General features: G+C 38.0%; 1 protein-coding gene across 1 annotated transcript in view; it reads right to left on the bottom strand.

The window, feature by feature from the left end:
- Positions 1-2,543: 2,543 nt before the first annotated feature.
- LOC111234542 (ryanodine receptor 1-like) overlaps positions 2,544-23,364 on the bottom strand; it is a 47,891-nt gene continuing 27,070 nt past the window's right edge. Inside the window, exons 75-106 of the mRNA XM_022762689.1 lie at positions 22,039-22,209; positions 21,833-21,892; positions 21,574-21,708; positions 21,130-21,242; positions 20,925-21,021; positions 20,728-20,837; positions 20,559-20,610; positions 20,383-20,457; positions 17,957-18,056; positions 17,797-17,876; positions 17,622-17,698; positions 17,457-17,530; positions 14,681-14,761; positions 14,491-14,579; positions 13,943-14,071; positions 13,763-13,867; positions 7,972-8,053; positions 6,550-7,871; positions 5,622-5,765; positions 5,423-5,509; positions 4,968-5,237; positions 4,604-4,734; positions 4,430-4,472; positions 4,222-4,349; positions 4,087-4,147; positions 3,812-3,958; positions 3,596-3,730; positions 3,350-3,506; positions 3,121-3,185; positions 2,937-3,037; positions 2,776-2,827; positions 2,544-2,639 (exon numbers count right to left, since the gene is read on the bottom strand). Of these exons, the coding sequence (XP_022618410.1) occupies positions 2,544-2,639; positions 2,776-2,827; positions 2,937-3,037; positions 3,121-3,185; positions 3,350-3,506; positions 3,596-3,730; positions 3,812-3,958; positions 4,087-4,147; positions 4,222-4,349; positions 4,430-4,472; positions 4,604-4,734; positions 4,968-5,237; positions 5,423-5,509; positions 5,622-5,765; positions 6,550-7,871; positions 7,972-8,053; positions 13,763-13,867; positions 13,943-14,071; positions 14,491-14,579; positions 14,681-14,761; positions 17,457-17,530; positions 17,622-17,698; positions 17,797-17,876; positions 17,957-18,056; positions 20,383-20,457; positions 20,559-20,610; positions 20,728-20,837; positions 20,925-21,021; positions 21,130-21,242; positions 21,574-21,708; positions 21,833-21,892; positions 22,039-22,209 (4,569 nt within the window). The remainder of the gene's footprint in view (positions 2,640-2,775; positions 2,828-2,936; positions 3,038-3,120; positions 3,186-3,349; positions 3,507-3,595; positions 3,731-3,811; positions 3,959-4,086; positions 4,148-4,221; positions 4,350-4,429; positions 4,473-4,603; positions 4,735-4,967; positions 5,238-5,422; positions 5,510-5,621; positions 5,766-6,549; positions 7,872-7,971; positions 8,054-13,762; positions 13,868-13,942; positions 14,072-14,490; positions 14,580-14,680; positions 14,762-17,456; positions 17,531-17,621; positions 17,699-17,796; positions 17,877-17,956; positions 18,057-20,382; positions 20,458-20,558; positions 20,611-20,727; positions 20,838-20,924; positions 21,022-21,129; positions 21,243-21,573; positions 21,709-21,832; positions 21,893-22,038; positions 22,210-23,364) is intronic.

The following is a 23,364-nucleotide window of genomic DNA, read 5'->3' as shown; positions in this document are numbered from 1 at the left end:
AGCAGCAGAAACCTCTTCTTCCATTGTTTGAAAATAAATCCACCTGGATAAAAGAAGCAGGTAGGAAATAACAGGAAATAGTACTGACTAGTAATTAGTGCATGTTGGAGAAATGGGGCTGTAACAAGCAAGTCTAATCATAATCACAAAACAACTGAAGCTTAGTGACAGTATTAGGCATGGTCACAGTGATCATGACAGCAGTGCGCACAGTGTACAGCTGGATTAAAGCATGAACACTGTCATTCTGTCATACCCACAGAATTAGAGGCAGTCAGATGGTTGGAGGATCAAGTGTGGCTGGACCAATCAGACAATGATCCGTGTGCACATGATCAACCACAATCACACGCACACATCTGGATCTACTCATGCTATGTGCATACAGTAAAAACACATGGAGACACTTTATTAAAGCACATAAGAGAATTAAAAAACCAAGAGTTGATGAAAAAAAAGACAGAAGAGATTGCTGAGATTTAGTTTGATCCATTGAGCGTATTTTTAGCTACAGCTTGAGATTATGTTTTCATCAGGGTTTGCTACTCATCTGTGGCGTGAGTGTAGACCATTTAATGAATCATATTTACTTTTGAAAAAAAGATAAGTCACTCACTTTTTAACATTGCTGGTAAAGGATGTATTAGAGGAGGAAATCATTAAGATTCCTTTTCTCGAAATTGTACTTGGTCTCAAGACCATTGCTAACTCTACAAATAACATCATAACATGTTGTAATGTGTCATTTTGGAACAAATAATGAGTTTGGGGAAACAGAGAGACACAAAATACATTCATCATCCTACTAAATAATCATTCACCACCATCACACATCCCAGATGCAGTCCAGTTTAAATGCTACAGTGTTTGTATTTTAACAGGAAAAATATTTATTAGATATAATATAAATATAAACCAAAAAGATCAGTATTTATAAAAGCTCGCTAATGATTATCCATCAAATTTGGAAATTACCATCAAAGAAATGAGAACTGCAAAACTTGAAAAAAGCTAGTTAAAAGAGATTCAATCATTTTTGCTCACTAAATGTCACCATGGATGTAATGATGGCTGCTGAGCGAAGTAGAGAATCAACTCACCATACATCCTGAGCATCCCACGGTGTATCCCAGAGACGTTCATGTTAGCAGACGATGTGTCCTGGTCTAACACAGGCTCAGAAAGAAATGTTTCAGGACAGGGTGGGTGAAAAGTATGAGGCTGAATGTGAGTATTAATGCTTAGCGTTAATCCTCATTCAGCTTTAATGCTCCACAGGGCCACGGCTCAGCAGCTTGGTAGGAAAATGGGCTGCGATGTTACACAGAAACTGCTGCAGTGTGTGCAGAGCTACTGTGTGAAATGACTTGAAAGCATGATTCAACTGTTTTTTTTCTTTTAACATCTCCTTTAATATCAATCCAGTTTAACATACACAGAATTATTTAAATCAGTTTCACGAAAAACCTCTTGTGCTCATTTCCTCTGATGCAAATCCAAATGGTACAGAAAACAGCCACAGTATTCACTTTTTTTTTTTTTACACTTCAACAGTTCCACAGCAGGCATCAAAAGATGAGTCCTTTCCTTAGTATCTTGTCATCTCTAATCTTGCATAGTTAAATAGCTGATATCCAGTCAGACTACAACACCGAGGATTATTAAGACAAACATTTATTGTTAAATGTTATGTTAACTTGAATAGAAATTAAATTGTAAAAACTACAGATATGTTAAAACCCATGTAGCTCAACTGTAGATTGCTACCTTCTGTGACTTTGATTAAGCAATGGAATCAATGTCACATTTCAAAGTTTAAAAACTGAATTATCATCACAGACTTTCAGTTGTCTTGAAAAACAATAAATAAAATAATTTAAAATCAAAGATATAAGCTACAGTATCTAAAGAAAACTAATCAGAGGGAAAAACCCTCTTTGAGACAAATAAAATATCCTAAAGTGAAAGTGCCGCAATAATCACTATGGAAATACATAATGATTTTGAATAAAACTATTGTTTGCATATAAAGACAGAAAGTGTAAAGCTAACTACATTCTGTTGTGTACTGGATGTGCTGTGTTGTGTTACTTCTTAGGCACTTTATCACATTCTCACATAAACAGTTTCATTCTCAACAAATTAAAACTAATTTATGGAGACCTATTATGTCCCTAAATTGGTTGTAGAGGCGACATTTGTATGCAACTTGATATAAGATTAAATAAATAACTCCCCCTAAAAAAACCTTGGGGTCAACCATTTGCATATAAAACTTATCTGTCTTTACTGGCAATTTCTTCTTCTTTAAGGACACTGCAATTTTGTTCCATGTGATGAGTTTTTTTGTAACTAAAATTTCTTTGCTTGGAAGTTACCAAGCTTCATGTTTCATGTTATGTTCATGATGTTAATCATTACATTTTCTTTTTTCGTTTTTCATGACAAAATCTATTTGTTGTGGGTTTTGTCAGGAATGATGGACACAAGTAGCTGTTCAATAGATTTAAGTTTCCCTCTGTTATGTGTAAAGTACTTGTTGACTAGGAAAGTTGATCCTCATATTGTTTTCTGAAACAGTCTCCAGCAGGGAAGAAGTCCCAGCAACGCTCCTGGTACATCTTCCATACGTACGACTCCTAAAACAGAGCATGTAGGAACAAGAATTCAAATGAGACACTGATAGGAGCAGACACTGTGCTATCAGTCAGTGGGAATCCTGACAATAAAACAAAACAGCAATTAAAAAACTGTACTAAAAAAATTGAGACCAACCTGCCCAGTGTGCTCTGTCTCATCTTTGTTGATAAGGTACATTAAGAAGAACCTGAAAAAGACTTACATGTTAATATTTTCTCATTTGTACATGCACACGTACATGCGTGCACAAACTCACATATTAAACATCCACACCGTAACACAGAGGAAGAACTCACATGTAATTGGCGAGGTTGTGTTCATCGAAAGTGTGGGTCTCAAAGCCATGTGGCGTTGTGTCAAAGTAGTCACTTCCAATGCCACATATGAAGCATTTTGTCTGCACAAAAATCAGTGATGAGAATTAAAGGCATGCTTTGTATACATTAGGTGAAAGCGTTAACTTAAAGTGTTAAACCATACCTCCATGTCTTCCTTGACCTGCTCCTGTTGGTCTCTGAGTTCTCCAAAGGCATCAATGATCAGACCTACGGTATTTTCACAGTAACATTATCATTAGAGGTGAATAAAATAAGTGACATACAGACATACCTTCAAATTTCTTTCTCCTTATTTATGAGTTCACTCCAGGATTAGTACCCAATGACATCACATTTGACAAAGTGTTTTTCCAGGGCAGCATTGTCTTTACCCTGAATAATAGCCAGCAGAATGACAATGACGAAGAAGAAGAAAGTGATATCAAAGACCACTCGATAAAGCTCGTATTCATCTCCAGCAGGATCCTCAATCTCATCTCCAATGCCTCCACCAGCACGCACACCCACATACATGTGGAACAGGTAACACTGTGGTGAAGAAAATACACATCATTTGGGAAGTGGTTCAGACATGAATGTGACAAATGCACTTTTCTTTTAGATCAACAGTGACTTACAGTCATCATGTCATCACATTTCATATCTGGTTCATCTTCATCCTCACTCTTGTTGTAAAACTTGCGGAAGAAATTGAAGGCGACCACAGTGTAAAGGTACACCACCACAGCCAGCAAGCCCACTGTCATCATGAGCTAGCAGAAACAAGGGGGAAACACAATTAGCACATTCAAACTGAAGCAAAACGAACACTTCTGGATTTCTTCCACACTTGCCTGTTTGCCATTGTGTGTGACTGAGGACAGGATAGTGCGCAGAGTCTTGACACCCATGGCAATATCCAGCAAGTGGCAGGCGAAGAAGAAGTTGTTGTAATGTCCAAGCAGAGACATTATCAGGTACCAACAGAGATAAAGGAAAGTCTACAAAGAGATAACAAGGAAGGTTATTTCACTTCACAGAGGCAAGGTCATTCACATGGGATAATATAGTACAGTATGATATAGTATGGTATAGTGTGGAATACACAATTAAATATGGGTCTGCTTACACCGTCTGTGAACACAACACCAAATTTCCAGATCTGGTACTTGATGTCAATGGAGGTCGCCCTAAAAAGAGACAATATTGGTTGATATCCATTTTAAATTATAGGTGTCAATTGCACATCTTTATTGTGCCATACCATGCAAAATTGTCTGGTTCTTCCTGTTTCCTCTCATGTTGCTGACTCACATCCAGGGAGGCTAAATCAACTCCCAGGAGTTCAGCGATTCTTTCTCTGCCATAAATGTCTCCATACTTATCCAGGACCTGGACACAGACATTACATTACATATAAATGTAATCTACAGAGCCCATTTGAAAACCACCAAAAATTGAAAACAACTCACCTTTCTTTTGACAAATTTATCCCAATAGTTGTTTGGGAACGAGCTGTGAAAAAAAGGACATCATTTATTAATGATACCTGTTGGTATTGGAAGTAGTTTTCTTGTGAATCAACTAAATCTTGACACCATTAAGAAGCATCTGTCAAGAAACATATGATTCCTTTATCCACATACGGTGTGTTGAGGACCAGTCGGTCCCACTGGCCCTTGATGTCATCATCCTCAGGCTGCTCAGTGATGTAGAGGCCGTCAAACTCCAGCTTTCTTGCAAGTTCTTTCTCCCTTTTAAAGATCACCAGTGGAATCTGACAAAAACAATTGTGAACACTGTTTAACTGAGGAATGTGACAGGCAGGTTTTAGAATCAGTTTGTGGTATAAGGCAGAACATGATTCAGAGCAACACTTCAAGAACAGTTTGTTTTTTTGGAAATGATCAAACATTTGACACTTTTGCCTCAAACGTTTAGAATATTATGAGGTTAAGTGTCAAATTTTACACACTAAATCAACTTTTTTTCACTACATGCCCATCATACCTTGAGGCAGTTGTATCCGATGATGCAGATGAATGAGATGACTGTGTGCAGGATGGCAAGGAAGGACAATGTGGGCTGCATGTAGCCCGTGCTCTCCTCTAAATAGAAATAAACTGGCACATCTTCTTCATCCTCATCCCCTTCACTCATCCCAGATCCCTCAGCTTCTTCCCCTGAACCTTCAAACAACCCAGAGCCCTCGAACATCCCGCTTCCCTCAGATAGTCCGGACCCTTCCATCTCCTCACCCTCAGGCGGGGTGTCAGACACCTAAACACCACAGAACAATGTAGAGAAAGAACAGCTTGGTACTTTATTTGACTGAACTTTAGACAGTTCACACATACGTATATAAGTATTTCCTTTTAATGCAAGCATGTAAAAACAAAAATATAAGACTATTGAGCACAGTACAAGTACAACACAATCATTCAAATGCAAAATAGTCATTTTACCCTGTAGAACAGCAGAATGAAGTTCAGGGCAAATGCAAGGAAAAGAGCCAAAAAACGCAGGTTGTAGAAGTTTCTGGAGAGGTAGTTCTACAGAAGAGAGTGAATATTTTTCAGCCGATTAGTGAGTTGGTAAGTGGAGAGTAACACTGAAATTATGCTAGAAAATCAATTCTGGAACAAATACTAGCAGCTCTGTCACCATAAATTTATTTCTTTGGGTTTCCAGCTCAGTCCAGATTTGAAAACCTCCTTCCCTTTTCAGCTTCTTTTCTTTTTTTGCCGCAGATTTCTTTGGTTCTTCTGGCCGTTCTTCCTCTTTGCTTTGGGATTCTTTCTCTGCTTTCTCTCCAGTTTCAACACTGAAAAACCAAACACAGCAGGTTTTAATTTCTGTATACCATCAACATCAAAATCAAAAAAGGCTGACACTGCTGCAGATGTGCAGCCCTTTGAATGTGCCATCTGTCTGTCTAAGTCTTTTCACATGCCCTCAATTCTGTACTGCATTGTAATACTCCTAGTGTGTTGTACATTATATACTGGTACTAATATTGATGGTGCTTTATTTTGGCAGTTAGCACAGGTAACACAAAGCTTCATAGAAATAATCCGAGGCATGTACCAAAGCTGTGAATTCAGATCATCACACCATCCCAAATTATTTGAGTAAAATATTCTTTTCTACACTATATAGTAGTCCTGGAAAAAAAAGTGTTTGTTATTTACAATCATGACAGAAAAGACAAATCTTGAGATCATATTAATGTAGAATCAAAACAGCATAAATTTTTCTTACTCAGCCTTTTCAGGCTCTGGAGGAGGCTCCTCAACAGGAACGGGTTCAGGTGGTTTCTGGCTAGCATCAGTCTCTTCAGGCGGCTGTAACGAAACAAAAACACACACAAAAGCCACCAAAACTTTAGGCTTCCTTTTTGACTATTTTTTTTTTTTGTTCCTTTAAATTTGATAAATATTTTGTACTCTGTCAATACACAGAATAGTGTGAACTTTTTTCTTTCTTTTTTACCTCTGAGGGACTGGATTGATAACTACCATGAGAATTAGCTAATAGTCAACATACATTTTTATTTACCTAAGCAAAAAAAAAAAAAAAAAAAAAAACTCACCACTTTTCTCTTTGTTATGGGAGTTCCTTCAGGAGTTGGGGGTTCAACAGGGGCCTCTACACCCATGTCTCCAAGTCCACCTGGAGCATCAACACCCGGTATCCTCCCACCCTCTTTTTCCTGGGTATCTTCCTCTTCCTCCTCCCCACTCCCAGTCTCTCCGGTGTCTGTTACTCCTCCAGTGTCTTGCTCTTCCCCTGTGCCTTGCTCCCCTGGTCCATCTCCATGCACATCATCTTGTGTGGGATCTGGCATGCTCGCTAAAATCTCAGTCACTGTGATATTTTTAGCTCCCTCCACTAAGCCACCTCCAAACAGTGTTTGCCAGATGATCATAAAGAAGCCTTTGCACACATTGTAAATGAAGTGTAGTATACCCATTAGGATGGTCCAGAAAAAAGTAGACAAAGCCACTACAATTTCCTTGAAGGTCATCTTTCTCACTCTGCGATATTGTCTGCGAAGGTTACGGAAGGTGAATATGCTGAAGAAGCTTAACATGCTGTTTATAAAGTCTGCAAAGGCAGAGCTTGATTCGGGCTGCCCTTCCTCTCCGTTACTTTCCTCATCACCTCCTCCACTTGCTCCCCCTCCTGCTCCCGCCTCACCTCCAACTTCATCTCCTTCGTCATCTTCCTCTCCCTTTTCCTCTTCCTCCTGCTCTGAAATTTGTGAGGCTATATTCATCTCAAAGATGGTGTCCTCACAGAAGTTGACAAACATTTCCATCTTCTCTGATTCACCGCCCTCATTAACAACATCAAAGATGAACTGTCGTTTGGACTCTCTGACCTGGGGCATCTCCCACTGTCTGCGGTTTACTTCACTGATTTCAAAGTAGATGCGCTCAATCTTTCTGCTGGCGCCCATTATTTCAATACGGCCCAGGAAGGGGCGGAAGTAGTTCAACACACTTTCTGCTTGCTCCAGGAAGTTCTGTAGCCTGGTGTCATGGGGGACATGCTCAGACAGGTTGGTGAGCAGCACTGCGATGTTGAAGCCGATGTCCTTGGCAGGTTCCTGGAAGCGACTGGCAAACTCCTCATAGTTGATCATGTCATTCTCATCTGCCTCTGAGCAGGACAAAAGAAACTGGATCTCAGAAGGGGAGTACTGTTTCTGACTGTCCATGGCCTTCTGGAAGTCCTTCTTGGAGATCAGTCCTCGCGGGTCCGTGACATAATCACGGAAAGCATCCGAAGCCACGATGTCTTTCAGTTTGAGGAACATGTCAAAGAACTTGAGGATCATCTCCACGTTGCTGGAGGACTCTACCAACATGTCAACCATCTGGCGGGCAATTGTACCATTTACCACGTTTCCTGAGTAATAAAAAGTAAAATTCAAACAGTGGTTTGAACAGGACAAGATGGGAAGAGATGAAAACTGTTGAGCACAAAACAACAGATAAAAACTTTTTACCCTCTAACAGTGAGAGCAACATAACAACCATGTCTTTCTGTAGGTCAAGAAGCTCCTTCAGCAAACCAATCTGGCTGGAGTCCTGTGACCATAAAAAGATGCACAAGATCTTACAGTAATGACAATAGATTATAAATCATTTTAGAATATTAGGGGTTCACATAGATTTAAAGAGATGCAATAGTCACTGGTGAAGTGGAAAACACAAGTGAAAATTGTCAATAGTTATCACACAAAATTATTTTTAACATACAGTGTAGTAACCCAAATACTTGTTATGATATGAGGTGTACATTCAGAATAATGTGTGGAAACACTCACATTCACAACAAAGAGGGTGCTGCAAAAAGAAGTTAATTAACAAACCCTCATGCTGAGAGACTTTCTCAAAACTTGGGAAACCTCGAATGTCAAAATGTAAACGTGACCAATCTCCTCCCACTTTACATAAATTCTGGTTTCAGCTTATGTTAGTTAGTCATACCTGTCTGAATACTGATTAAATCTTCATGACAGTGAGCATTAGATTTAATAGCTGAACCCATCAATAAAGGTTACATCAACAACACTGTTGTCTCTGACTGTGCAATGAAAAAGTCTATAGGTATTCACTGTAAACAAACACCATACCACCTGCTAATTCATTATTCCTTTATCCAGAGAAACAGGCACTCAGCTAATATTGTCTTCAGTAAAAACCAGAATACTTTTTGATGCCACTGGCCCAATCTAATTCTCTTCATATGGTCATATGACCACCTCTTCATATGCTTGGACATGCACAGCCGCATCCTAAATATGCCGTGGATTGCTATGAACCATTACAGAGTTTCAGTTGGACAATAAACTGGATTCCATGAAATACATACACTAATATTATATCAATGCTTAAATAGTGTTATAGCCAAAGCAACACGGAAGCCACAAAGCAGCACACCACAAATAAACAGCATAACTCCTTCAGGTTAATTATTAGTGGGAGCCAATGGCAACCGTATCGTAACCCCTGTTAAACATGTGCACACAAAGTGGATGACACATTAAAATGTATATTCCAACACCAAATAATCTCATATTAAAGTGTATACTCCAACAGTGGAGGTTAAAAGTCAGTCCCTCTCTCAGGATGTTTTGTCGTCACCTGCTTCTTTGTTATGAATTCACAGATTCAGCAAAAACTATGTTGGTTTTTAATTCACAACATTGTTAATTTTAAAATTCTTGGAGCTGTAAAGTAGCAATTGCTTAAGAAGGCAAGATGCTTTGTAGTAAGGAGAATATCACTGTGTCTGGAAATTAACATTCAGTATGTTATTCCTGTTGCCTAACTTGGTACAGTATGCATAAGGCCTCAAGGTTTTACTCAAGTGTTTAGAAAAAGATACATTGGCCTGACAATACTTGCACTTTGCAACCTTGTGATCATAATTTCATCCAAGTATTCACATAGGATCTCTTTGACAATAATTTCTCCATTTTGATTTGACATTTGTTTACAGTAATTTGGTGTAATTGGGATTCAACTACAGTAGTGTGTAACAGTCAGAGTGGGAAAAGGTTTGGGTCTAACAAAATACATTCTTTTACATTCTTCTCTTATTTCTGATTTGAGACATAAATGGATCTTTACCTGCTTTTTAAAAAATGCTGAACTTCTGTTTTTTACTCCTCAAATGGAAATCAAAAATAAAATTCAACATCACAATGAATTCCTGCTAAAAGGTAAAATAAGTAAGTGGTGGTTGTAAAATAAAAAGTAGTTTCATTCCCCAATGTATTTAAAAAGGTCATACATGTGGTTTACTGACAGGCTTGGTATATAAATATATACTTTATACATGCAAATCTTAGTTACTTTTACAAAATGATTTGTGTAGCTATTTCAAAAGAAGCCTTTCAACACACAACATCTCTCAAAAATACTACCAATTTTATGTATTTGATCAAATGAAAAAGACTTGTGTTGTGTTGTCTAAAAAAGGTGCTTAAGTATCTGCCTTTAAAAAGCTCAACTTCTACCTTGTGCTCAGATTTGTTTGGAAAGATGCTGAGCTTGACTCTAAAACAATTGTCAATGTCAAAATGAAAAACAGTGAACTCTGCAATCACAGCATGCAGACAGAACCATGGGCATAGCTAATCATTGCTTACATGAGCTGATGGCAACCACGACAGACAGCCCGTCACAATAAAACTTCCTTCCTGTAAACTGTTTAAATGGATGGATTGTACAAACACAGCTAATTTGCCAAAATGTAACTAATGCAATTAGCTGTTTGTACATCACTGACTGATTTAAAGGAGGAGGATTTGTGAACAGCTGTCTGCAGGGTAGATAGGTAGACCTGAAGGCCTGAATGTGAGACCATAGGATAGATGAATTTTGCAGTGCATTCAGTTACTACTAATGACAGTCAGCCATCACTGCCATCTTTGTTCTGATGACATAACATTGTGCTACATTTCAGAGACTTATTGTGAGTGTCCTTTTGCACCTGCATGTAGTTACTTGGCAAAAGGTTTCTGCTTGAGTAGCACCAACAGTGTTGATTCTGACTATATTCAGTTCAGTAGTAAATTCAGTCTGTTGCTAGCCCAACCTGTCATGTTCAGTTCAGTTCAAAAGTAGCTTATACAAGCACTGCACATAAGGTTAAAAGCTCAGTGGTCTATTCATTTGTGATCAACTTTTCAGATTATGATTGTTTCTATGGCTTTTGATAAAAGCTACTGACTCGGTCGGTGACAATGGTAAATCAGTATAGTCAGTTCAGTTTGAAACACCTCTAATTGACAATACAAATACCAATATGTATCATATTTCACTTTTTTGTTTGACTCTTCTACAATATACAAAGCCCTAATTAAGACCTTTCAAATCGGGTCAGTTCTTATTTCATCTTTAAAAACAGGTGGATATAAAACAACCTGATGAGGGAAACCAACACTGAATAAATTACAAACTAGTAAACACAATATCACATCAATAGATAAATAAAATGGATACATACTTTACCCTGCATTGACCATGTGGAAGACAGTTTAAATAATGAATAAATCATTCAGTTGTTAAACAATTAAACACATTCTTGCATTTTCAAATACTTTTGTGTATGACAAATAATTTCTTTCATTTCACAGTAAAACAATGTTTGGGCTAGTATCAATTTACACACTAAGGGCCCTATTTTAACTGTGTAAGTGCAACAACAAGCGCAAGGTGGTAGGTCTTAGGCGTACAGACTGTGTGGGCGATTTCAAGCACACCTGCTATGTTGGATCATGTACGTCCAGTGCAAAAGTGCTGGCTGAGGTGGCAATGTTGTGGTCACTCTTAGCCAGTCAACAATCACTGGTCTCATCACGATGCATGATGACAACAGCTCAACAACTGGATAGAGGTTCCTCCACGAAATCATTGTTATTGTCCAGATGGTGCAGAGTTCCCTTCAAAAGCCAGCACCCTCAGTTTTAAAGGCTTTTAAAACTGAGGGTGCAATACTTGCTTTTGCACCCTCAGTGCACCCTCACTCTGCAATGTTTTGCACCCTCAGTTGAGATTTGATTATATAATGGCACGCACAAGATTGGTAGGCACACAGACTGTGTGGCCGTCTCCATGCTATACCGAGTTATAACTGACCAATCAGATGTAGACGTGCAATGTGGTTATAGCGTAGCCTGCCGTCATTTTCAGGCAACTTAATTAAGGTAAACACAGTGGACAGTCATGCGTAATGGGAATGGCCGCACAATGCAGAAAGCGGTACAATTACTGTACGTCAGGAAAAAAACAGTGAAAATACTGTGAAATACTGCTTCAGGCAAGGTTTTTGTTTCTCAATAGTGCAATCTCTTTCTGCTGCCTCAAAATAGCAATCTGCCAACAATGTGCCTGACCACACCTCTTTTTAAAACCATTTACATTGGCTATTTATACAATGTGGGCGTTGGAGAGGAAAATGACAACATCTGTCTGAAACACACAAAGACACTTGCGTTGCGCTTGCCACCACTCTGCACTGGGTGTAAGATAGGGCCCACTGTAATCCAACATCTCCCACTTTAACAACTGAATACTGGGTCATAATGCACCAGCTTAATGTATGTAGCCTATCATATGGGGTTACTACTGTATGTAATGGCCTGGTGTCATTTGCATGTGATTTAATAAAGGTAAACAGTGGAAAGCCCTGAAATTACCGAACTGTCAGAGCACTGCTTGAGCTGGTCTTTACACCCTCTAAGAAAAAATGGCCCTGAATAATAAATCGCATTTTTTTTTTTTACAGTGTCGTGTAATTACAGTTTATTTTTTTGGAATTACACATTTAAAATATCCCCTGTTCACTGGTGTACCTTACCAAATATGATTACTGTAAAAACAGAACAGCCAATAATGGGTGAGAATATCAGGTCAAAAAGGGCAGCGCATGGGAAAGTAATTTTATGTTAAATGCATCATATGTGTTAGAGTATGCATAGCTGGGAACTTATAGAAGTATTTATGGCTTGGCTCTTAACTTAAATATATGATTATAGGGTTATGCATGCAAACACTTAACTAATAATAAAGGTGTGCTATTAGCTTCAGTCATCCACAGAGGATGACAGCACTATATAGAATGGAAAAGCCATGTGATTTCTCTCATTGACCATTCATTAAAGCTGCACCATATAATCTGATATCAATGTGATTCCACACTTTTGGTTTGTTAAATAATGAAATGACCTTAAAATGCAACTTATTATTTTCATAATTAATTACATATTTTTTAATCCACTAAAAGTAAATGTTATAAAACCGACTAGAGAAAATTATTTGATAATGTGTATCACATAAATGCATATTAAAGGCCTTAGACTTGTCATAGAAGGAAACGCACAGGTGATACTATTAACATTAGTAATGGCTCTGGTCTATTCAAGTGTCCCACTAAGCCATGACAGCGTGACAGCAAGTCAGCATGCACAATACCAGGACTCTGAAACTGAAGCAGCGAATTCGGCCATCATTAATCTTAAATTTTACACCTTTGATCTTCCTACTGTGACATGTCAAAATGTCTTCTGTGAAAAAGGCACAGATTCAGAAACAATGTGAAGAACCACGTTGAAACCAGCCCATACAGTAGGTACAAATAAATGGTGGAAATCCAAAGTGACTTTACTCTCTAAATCTAATATTCAGGCGTACTATATGCAGTGTATAAAGGCTACCTATTAAACAAAAGTTTGCAAGCATGTTTACCATTAGGCTTGTGACAACATGCAACATGTAAGGAGCTGCTGTATTGGTCACACTGTTGTATACTGTATAAACATATATATGTACCTAGTAGAGGTAAAGTCCACTGAAATCAACAGAAAGATATTCTTGAAGGCATGAAAATGATGGCGTGATTTAGTAAACTTAAACTATTGTAACAAAATGCACAATAAGTGCTGTTAACTCTAAATTTGACTCATGATAACCACAGAAAAACAGAAAATGAGCCTCAGTGCACAATTGAACTAACACTTGGCTCTAAAAAGCATCACACCTTTCATAGTTACCATCAATTTCTGTCATGGTCACTGAAAATAAAATATGTCATGAATTCAAAGTTGTATAACAGATTTATTCTGTCAATATTGATTATATAAGTGTAGATTTATGGTAAGGGAGCTCACTCCACACCTGAAGTTGCACAGAGGCAACACTGAGTTCGTGTGTCCTTAATTTTACATGTTTACAGCAATAAATATTGTTCATTTGGAAGGTATAATCAACTGATTGGTTTGTGCATACCTGTGCCAGCTTCATCATCATGTGGGCAAAGACATGAAGGAACCCCACAATAGCATCCCACAGCCTGCTGTGGGCCAAGGACTGCTGGTTGCCAGTGCATGGGCCCTAAAGAAAGAAACTGTGTGTTACACAAACATAACATATCAGCTAGGGTAAACGCCTGATATGTTCAAATTTTACCTGAATATATTCAGTTAGACTGTTGAAAATCTGTTTTGCCACTGTCATAGCTTTGGAGAAATTCTTTTTGCCTGGTTCATCGATGACATCCTTCCCAGAGTAATACCAGTAGAAATCACTGATAGACTCCTTCATTGAAAAAAGGGAGCGGTAAGTAGAATATTCCTGTACCATAAAAATAATTTATTTTTAAACAACTTTTTATCAGCATCAAAGGTCTAATTGCACATATGCATAAATCCCTTTTTAATCAATTTAAAATACTGCACACAAAATACTTACAGTGTTGCGATCATGTGACTCTGGATTTTTTGAATGACCAAATAAAAAGCCTTTGGGAACTATAAGATGACTTAAAATTCGTGGCAAAGTTGTATTGCAACGTTGAAAGTGCACAACCAATCAACCAGCTATGCATTCAATACCACATCCCAGTACAAATGTAGTTTTTGTGACAAAATAATCCCCAATATGTACTTTTCACTTCAAACTTTTTGTTTTATCTTTATTAATTTCACTCTTTAGGCTAAATTACTCTTAAGCAGCACCTGGAGTCGGAGGAGGTAATCTACAGTACAGATGATGACGTTGATGGTAGTTGTGCTGCCTGTCTGCGTCCGCAAGTAGTTCTGAAAATCTGTAGTGAAATAGAGATCATTTTGAAGTAGTAGTAAGAGTAGTAATGGCATTGGTTTGAATTTAATTGTAACTCTCATTTGAAACATAAGTCTTTCTCACCGTTATTGTGACCCTCACAAAGCAGCTGCAAGAAACGGAAGAGGTCACAGGTGAACTCATCATCTGACATCACTTTCTCATCTACAAAAAAAAAAAAAAAAAGAAAGAAATGAATGAAAGAGTTTACATTACATCCTAAAAGCGGGTTGAGATCAGACTAAGTACCATTATAAAAGGGCTTACTGGTAATTACTCAAAAAGTTTGCCTAAGCAGTGTGGATGGGAAATAATGAAATTTCTTGACTTACCATCATCTCTCAATGGATTTTAGTATCGGACATTGTAATAACCACTTGTGACTGAGTGTTGTGTTTTTACTATAAATTAAAGAATAAGTCACACTAAACTGTATCTATAATATTAATAGAAGAAATACAAATCTCTAAAATACAATCAAATGTCAAACAACAGGAGGCATCAGCATTACATGCATACGGTTAATGAACAAACAACTTGCAGTGAAAGATTAACACAGTAATAGACAAACACAATAACAGGTATACACTAAGTAGACAATAAAAATACACTGTTGTACAGAAAGAAAGACAACATTGAAGTTAAAACATTGCAGTACTTGGGGGTGAACTGGTCATCTGGAGTTTTGTTTTTTTTAGTGTGTCAGCCCAAAAATAAAATAAATCAATAAAACAGCACTATTTTGAAATCTTCTATAAAAATTGGGGCTGCATATGAACAATATTACTTGATACCAATTCACCACTGGCTGTAATGAATACACGCACAAAAACACAGACACACAGACACAGAATCATGCAGCACACACCAACTTTGCTCTACTGCAGCAGAGTTAAATGTCAGAGAGGTTGGGGCATTGTCCATCAAAATATCGAAGGGAATCCAGTGCTTGATATAGGACGTCAGAGAAAGGGTGTGTGCATTGTTTAGTCAAATCAAAATTACAGCTTGAGGAGCCACGTGACTGTTTAACCCTTAAAATGTAGGCGCTGTTCAAAATATCAGAATATTCTTTTTATTTTTTTTTGTTTGAAGAGGGTTAAAAAGTAATATTCTGAGATTTGTATGTACCAAGTCTTTTCAAACTTGATGCACATTAGTTATTGAGACTGCAGGTAAACGATGTTTGTAGTCATAATTAAAAATAAGAACAACCTCTCTATAAATGATGACTGAAAAATATGCAACACGTTATTAAGGTGAAATGAGGAGCTCCATCGCTATTCGTAAAAAAAATATTCTTCATTAAAGTTTTACTAGTTTTTCATGAGTAGAAAAGACCAGATTCCATTCATTGCCTTTTCAGATGAACAAGAAATGTGAGGAGGAACACGGGCTATGAACATGAAAGATGGACAGAGGCATCCAATCCTCTCTTGGCAGAATTTTTATGTTAGAAAAAGAAGTGATGGAGCAAGAGGGACAGGGGAGAGAAAGAGGAATAAGAGGAACAGAGACGCAGATGGACAGAAACATGATTTACCCCGATCTAGGTTCAAGTCTGAGGACCATGAAAGAAGGGACAAGGGAGAGGTGGCAGTGATCGTGGGGAAGGGAGAGAGGATCAGTGTGTTGACAACAGTAGAGGACTAAGAGATGAGGAGGGGGAGATTAACAACATTCCATGGCAAATTCATTCAGGTAGAATTTCAAATGAACCTCCAGAATTAGATGAAAAAAGTTGGTAAAACAGTCGGTGAAGCCCAATCAACAAGTCAAACTACTAGACATACTATGGACAGAAAACTGAACTAATTTAAGTTAAATAAAGAAAATCCTTTCATTTAATTCTTTTACAGTCACCCAAGTGTTAATAATATTTCATGTTAGGAAACTAATCATTCAACTAAATTAAAATTTGTGCAGTAAATGCTACAGATGGAAAAATTTAGAGAAGGATGAATTAACAAATGGAGAATCAGAATGTTGTAAATTTATTTATTAATTCATGTCTTCTTTTGACTGATTAATTTATTTGCTATGTTAATGCTGATGAGGTAAATACCTTATTTACAGTAATTAACACAAACATCTCACTAAACAGAGTTGTCTGCTCCATAATTACTCCTCCAAAATATATATGTTGTTAGTCAAAAATATGAAATGGCCCGTGTTTTTGGCACAGGATGTGCCTCTAATCTTCAATGCACACAAATAACCTATTTGGGATTTTTGGGATGTATCAGGTATTCAAGTCAAGTAAAGACACCCAGACCTCTTGCACACAAAGAACCTATTTTTCAACCATACCAAAAAAGTTTTGTTTTGGCATACTTCCTGTGCACAGTTGCCAATCCTATTCCTGTTGCACTAATACATGATAAGAAATTGTAAAATATAATTATAAGATCTGCTTAAATTGTTTTAGGTCATCAGTACAGATGATGAAGGGCTGTACTATGATGTTAAATGTTGTCCATGTTAGCAAATGTTCACAGGAGTGCTGCTGCCATTATTTGTGCTGCTGTACAATGAATAATGATATCATTTGGTAGTCACTTATTTTTGAGTTGTTGAATTGTCTCTGCGTATAATTTCGATTCTTTCTATTGTGTTTATAATTTCTATTCTTTCCTCATTCAGACAAAATGTGTGTCATCTTCACTTGGCTGGTGATTGTTTGTGTTATTGTGTAATGAGATGGGTGAGGTAAGTGTGTTCAACAACATAATCTGCACCTTCGAACAATGCAGATAATCTATGACATGACAATGGCTGTGGTGTGAAGTTTTTCCTGCTGCATGTTAGGCCCTATAAGGTTTGAAAAAGTTGTGCTGAATAAAAGAGCATGGAGACTTACTGGTGCCCTCCTCTGAAACCATGCCCAGACCCTCAGCCTTGTTCTGCCTCTCAAAGGCATTTAGATCCAGGACACTGCAGAGAACATAAACCCATTTTTAAATGTGCAAACCCCACCATTGTAAATGTAAACAGCTAAGTTACTTTTCACTGATTGAAAACTTACCAGCATGTCTGCATCAATGCTTGGACACTCAAAAAGAAGCCCACATCCTTCTTGTCCTTCAGGTACTCCAGCATTTTCTGACAGAAAAGAAGGGGTAATCCATAAAGGTGCTATTTTAAAGGTACCTTTAAATTCCAAATTACATAATCTAAAATGTTTGTTACAGAATACATACCTGTTGAACCTCACAGTTTCCACCATTAAGGATAGAGATACCCAGCTTGAGGGTTGTAGACACCATTGGGCCAGTCTCACCTACAGGAAAACAAGACAAACTCATAAACTTGGCAAGAGCAAACTGAACAAACTGCAGACAAGATAAGGAGCTAGACTACCTTTGCAGGCACTGATCATTTGCAGGACCATCTCTGCAGCACCACGATTATGAAGTCTGGACTGCTGGTACAGGAGCCTTTGTTTCTCCATTTCTTTTTCCTGTGGTTGACACAAATATTATGAGCATCTGGTACTTTTTACTTATATTTCACAGAGAGAATTTAAATAGATAGAATGGACTCTTCAGGGTCAGGATTAGAAATACATCAGCTGTGATGTAAATGAAATAAAAAAGTTGTTTATTCAAAAGGTTGTCCTTTCTATCCATTCATATTCTCAATTTCAGTTCACATTCACTCTCCTTTCACTCAAGTCCCTAACTTTTCACCTATTTACTGTCTAACCAACTTACCATGTTTTTCTCAAATGGTCCATAACAGTAGCATTGTGCTTCTACACATAAAGGGATCTTTACAGGAAAATATGAATTGCGTATGAAAAAAATTACCTAAAACTATTTATAAATTGTAAAATAAAATGTCACATCATGCTTTTTCCTCTGAAACTGTTGCCTTTTTACAAGCATTTGCATTATGGGTTGTTAATGTCCATTTAAAGTACCTGTCTGACTCACACACTCTGTCATCCAACTTTATTAGTCATGGAGTTGTTATACTACTTCCTCACGTTTGCTGGCTGGAGCAAGCGTTAGACTACAGGAAACAGCCCCAATGGCTTAGTATTTTAGCCTTATAGCTTACCAAAGTGTCTTTATTGCAGTAACCCTGCAAATAAGATACTTTGGACAAAAGCTGTATTCCCTCTGTATCGGAGATATTTCTTTGGCATTTCACAGTAGTGTGCCTTTGCTTTAACAAATGGATTCAAAAATTAATGCAAAATTTAAAAAAAAAACCCAAAACATTGCTGTGGCTCTAAATGGCCTTTAATTGCTACCTGTGCTAATGCACAATACTTAATTCATATTGGTGAGCCAACTGGGAATAAAATGCCATTTATAGAACAAATGGCTCTCAAATGAATATCTCTGAATTCAGAGAACAAATTGACATTCTTCTGTTCAGCCACATCACAAATCAACTTGTAGCATCCCACATCCTGACCCTAAAAACACCAACCCCCCCTCCCCTCCCTCCCTCCTCCCCATGCCCAACCCCCCTCCCACCCACCCACGTATGCCTGACACTATGTGTCGTGCAGTTGGACCTCAAACTTGCACTGCAGTCTCTGACTATCTGATGAAACCTGATTATGAACTATGTACTATATGATGCATGTGAATTGGCTGTGTGTATGAATATATAGCCTTTAACGTTGCATGTTCTACACTGGCTTTCACTGTAGTCTGTCAGTATGCTATGTGAGTGGGGGAAGGGAACATTGATCAGTAGCATGCAGTTAGTAGAGAGTGGTGTTATGAAGGTGAGAGGGATTACATGGAACAATGGCAAAAGAAAGAAACAGAGAGACAGACAAATGGGACAGCCATATAAACTGGGAGGAATGACATCACTAGTAAATGAGTTTGTGTTAAATCACATCCACAATCATTAACGGAAGAGAACGCAATTCAAATGGCATTTAATAACACCTCCACTATCGTCATTTGTACAGTCTTTTGTCATGTTTAACTCTTCAATGGTTCAGCTCCAGATGCTTCTAACAGTAAAGTCAGCACTGAGTGTATCAATGAGAACAGTGTCTGAGAGTCATAAACTTGACACAAGGAATGTAGTCAAGGCGTGCACACTGGCAGATGGTGCTGCTTTTCAAAGCAAACCATAAAGTATAAAAAGCCCTGCTAGCCAACTCCATTTCTATGAGCTGCACATGGTAAAACTAGAGGAATGGACAGTTTGGTAAACCATAACAAGAAACCTTAGAGCTACATTATTCTTACACGTTGCCTGATTTTCCTGACTTCATCCAAAGTGGTTTGCACAGTCCATCCAAGCTGAGTTGATAACTGATCTAAAATAGTAAATTATTGTTAATGTCATGAATATTAGTTTGTTTATCATTATTGTTATCGTTGATGTTAACTTTACATTAATTGAATTTAATCTAATTAGACCCAATCCAGATTCAAGGCACAAAAAGGTGTAAACAAGACCAGCAAGTCTCTTGAAACAGTAAATGGTGCATTACTGGAGTACAATAACTTTCTGTCTCAAGTTGTTTTGGAATTTTAAAAAAGATCATACACATTGTAATACAGTGAAAAAAACATCTGGATTGGAGCTTTGAGTTTCTAAATCACAATGAATGAAGTACAATATATAAACAGAAGAGACAGAGACAGAACAGACGGGGGTAACGAGACAAAACAAAGATAGAGAGAGAGAGATGTGGTTGTGAAATAATGTTCTGATGATGAGGTCACTCAATGCGTCGAGAGCTACCGCTCCTCTGTGTTCCTGGTCCCCAGCCCCTGGCCGCCCATTACCAGTTCTGACTGTCGCACCTCAAAGGACATCTCATCCTCAGCATTTTCCCCCATTTCCTCTCCTCCTTCTTCTTCCTCACCAATATGGCAACTCTAAATACATGGAGAGATAAAGAAAAATACTATGAGTATTTCAAAGTACTTTATGCACACATCAAACCTCAACTCATAGCCAAACCCTCTAAATGACTCACCTTTGCCATAATATCTGCATAAGCCATATAGAGATGATCTGTATCAAGTTTACTGAAATGGGGACAAGAGAAGACAACTGGTTAACTCGGAATAACACATCTCCCTGTGTTTATACCTCATTTCGACATTTTAGTGTCATTTTACGGTATCAGCGAGGTCCTATCTAACCTCTTTTCTGTTAGAGCGGTGCGACTGAAATGTAAAATAAGCTGGTGGAGGGGATCTGGCTTTGTTTCTCTCTCCTCCTCCTCATCTCCTTCCTCTTGCTCCATTGCTTTCTGGGATGCACAGGGAGAGGAAGGGTGAGGAACGGCACAGAAAAAATAAAACAATTCTAAATGAAACAGAGATGAGATGCCACTCACAGATAAGTCATCTATCATCCTGTCTTCAAATGAGTAACCCTCAGAGTGAAGCCAGTTGCGTTTGTATCCCTCAAGGAACATATTTGAAGCTCTGTGCCTGCAATTCAAAAAAACAAAACAATATAAAACCTTTTTATACATCTCCCATAATTTTTTGATGAACTTCCCATACTGTACAGCTCTGACAGAGACGTAGCTTTCTTACCTTGGAATGTTGTATAGTGGTGTCATCCTAAAGCAAGCGACCACAGCCCTGCGTCTCTGCTTGGACAACAGTTTGTGCCACACCATCTTCTTGGATTTAAACGGGTGCTCCGTCTATACCAGAGAAGGTAGACAATTGGCAAAGTGGCCAAAAGAGGTCCTATGGTAACTTTTTATGTACAGCAGGAAGTCATTGTTCATTTTTCTTACTGATTTCCTTCATAGCTATTACAACACGCATCACAAAATTTGTTATAAAGACAAACTGAAACAAATGAAAAAGGAGAAACAAAAAAAACAAAAACAAAATCATTCTAGACAAAAAAAAAAAACAAACAACAATAAATGAAAACCCTCCCCTGACTGTAGTTTTGTGGTCACATCTCTGTGCTGGAGACACAGTATGCATCTGCTCCAGTTAATGTGGTTGACAAGATCCACTCACCACTTCAAGGTGGTAGAGGACAGCAGAAACCTCCTGGACTCTCTTGACAACTTTCACAGGAGCGTCGGCATCTTCAGCCTTCCCTGCCATCTCCTTGTACAGGGCCATCTGCCAGCGCATGGACGGGTTGTCCACCTTTCCATAACACAAAGACACAGAGAGCTTTCCGAAATGTATTGTGACTGATTATCTGCTATCTCAAACCTGATTCATTGGAAATAAATAGAACATTGTTGGACTAACAATCCAGGAATTATACCTTCCCCTGAAGATGAAGGTTGTTCTGCAGGAACTCTCTTACTTCTTCATCAGTGTCTCTCTGTAAAGTAAAAAGTTTTATCATTGTCCTCCTAAGTCCCTAATGGTTTTGGAGGCAAAACTGTTACGGAGCGTTCACTGTATTACAGTGCTTAACTGGATACAAATCGTTTACCACAATCTAATTCAAGGTCAGAAATAAACTACCAAAGAGTATCGGATCTTGGCCAGGTTGATAAGCTCCTGATCGGCGGGAGAGCACATGTTGAGGCCTATGGGGAGCATCTTTTTCAAGGCAGCCACAATAAGTGAAGTCTGCACAGAGTAACGATCTCCCCGTCTCTTCTTCTTGGTGCGTTCGGCATCCGAGCCTCCACCCTGAGAAAACAGACAATAAACCAAAAAGCATTCACAGTTTCTCATAGAATGCCAGAGGTACGGCACCCCAGTTAAAACTGCTTTGAATCAAACATATTACAGCTCTGATTCAATCCCAGGCAATCACTTTTATGGATATGAGCCCACATTATTAGTAATTAACAATTTTTTACTATAATGCTAAGAATGACTGTGACACCACTAGAGCACAAATGCAACAGATTTTATATATACTGTATGCTATCATACATCACAAAAGTAAATATAAAATAAATTTGTCAGCACAGTCTGCATTCATTACATGTCATGACAAATCTATCATTCTTTTAATACTAACTACTGAACATCATCCTACCTTTTAATAATGACTGAAATATAACTAAACAGTGCAGCAAGCTGTTTATTAACCAATAGCAGTGGATCTCTCTCTCCATGTACAATTACCCAGCTACATTCACTGGGTGTTCGTATGAAACATGTTACTGTCAACAATGTGTAAATAAACAGTCTCTGTATTTGAATGTCTACATCCTGTGATTCCCCAAATATAAACATCATTGTTTCTCTGAGCTCAGACTGGTAAGTAGAGGGTATAGTGAAAATGTGAGGGCAAAGTGGGGATATAGCTGGCTTTGGGAATGGGAAGCTGAAAGAATGGGTCTTATAAGAAGGTAAATCAGTGAAATTGCATTTACAAAACATGCAAAAGAAACCAAGTTTTATGCAACCCATTCAGCATTCCATGAATAGGATAAATAACTAAAACAAACTTGAGTTTTTTCTCTAATAGAAAATTAAATTTTGTAATGACAGCAGCACCTGGTGAAACATTAAAATATTAGAAGAAGTTATGGAACAAAACTCTTGAAATTAGGGTGAGACTTATTAGTGGCAGGCTGTTAAAATCACACAACTACTGTAAAACAAACTGTCTATGGGATACGTCCCTGAACTCCTGCTCTGTCACTGTAAGAGTTCAGTCCTTCTGCTCTTTCTGGAGTCCTCCAAGATGTGCAAATGTTTGTGTCAGCATAAAATATGTAAATGCATTTTGTAATATGAATGTTTAGTCTATGATCTGCATGCTCTATGAATAGGTCAAAGGGTATTTCGATTTGAGCCATAGTGTGGATAACAAGATCACACCGTAACCTC

Source organism: Seriola dumerili, unplaced genomic scaffold (genome assembly GCF_002260705.1).
Source record: "Seriola dumerili isolate Sdu_G_001 unplaced genomic scaffold, Sdu_1.0 BDQW01000449.1, whole genome shotgun sequence".
Taxonomy (NCBI): Eukaryota; Metazoa; Chordata; class Actinopteri; order Carangiformes; family Carangidae; genus Seriola; species Seriola dumerili.
The sequence above is the reverse complement of the archived record's forward strand: the minus strand, read 5'-3'. Positions and strand labels throughout refer to the sequence as shown.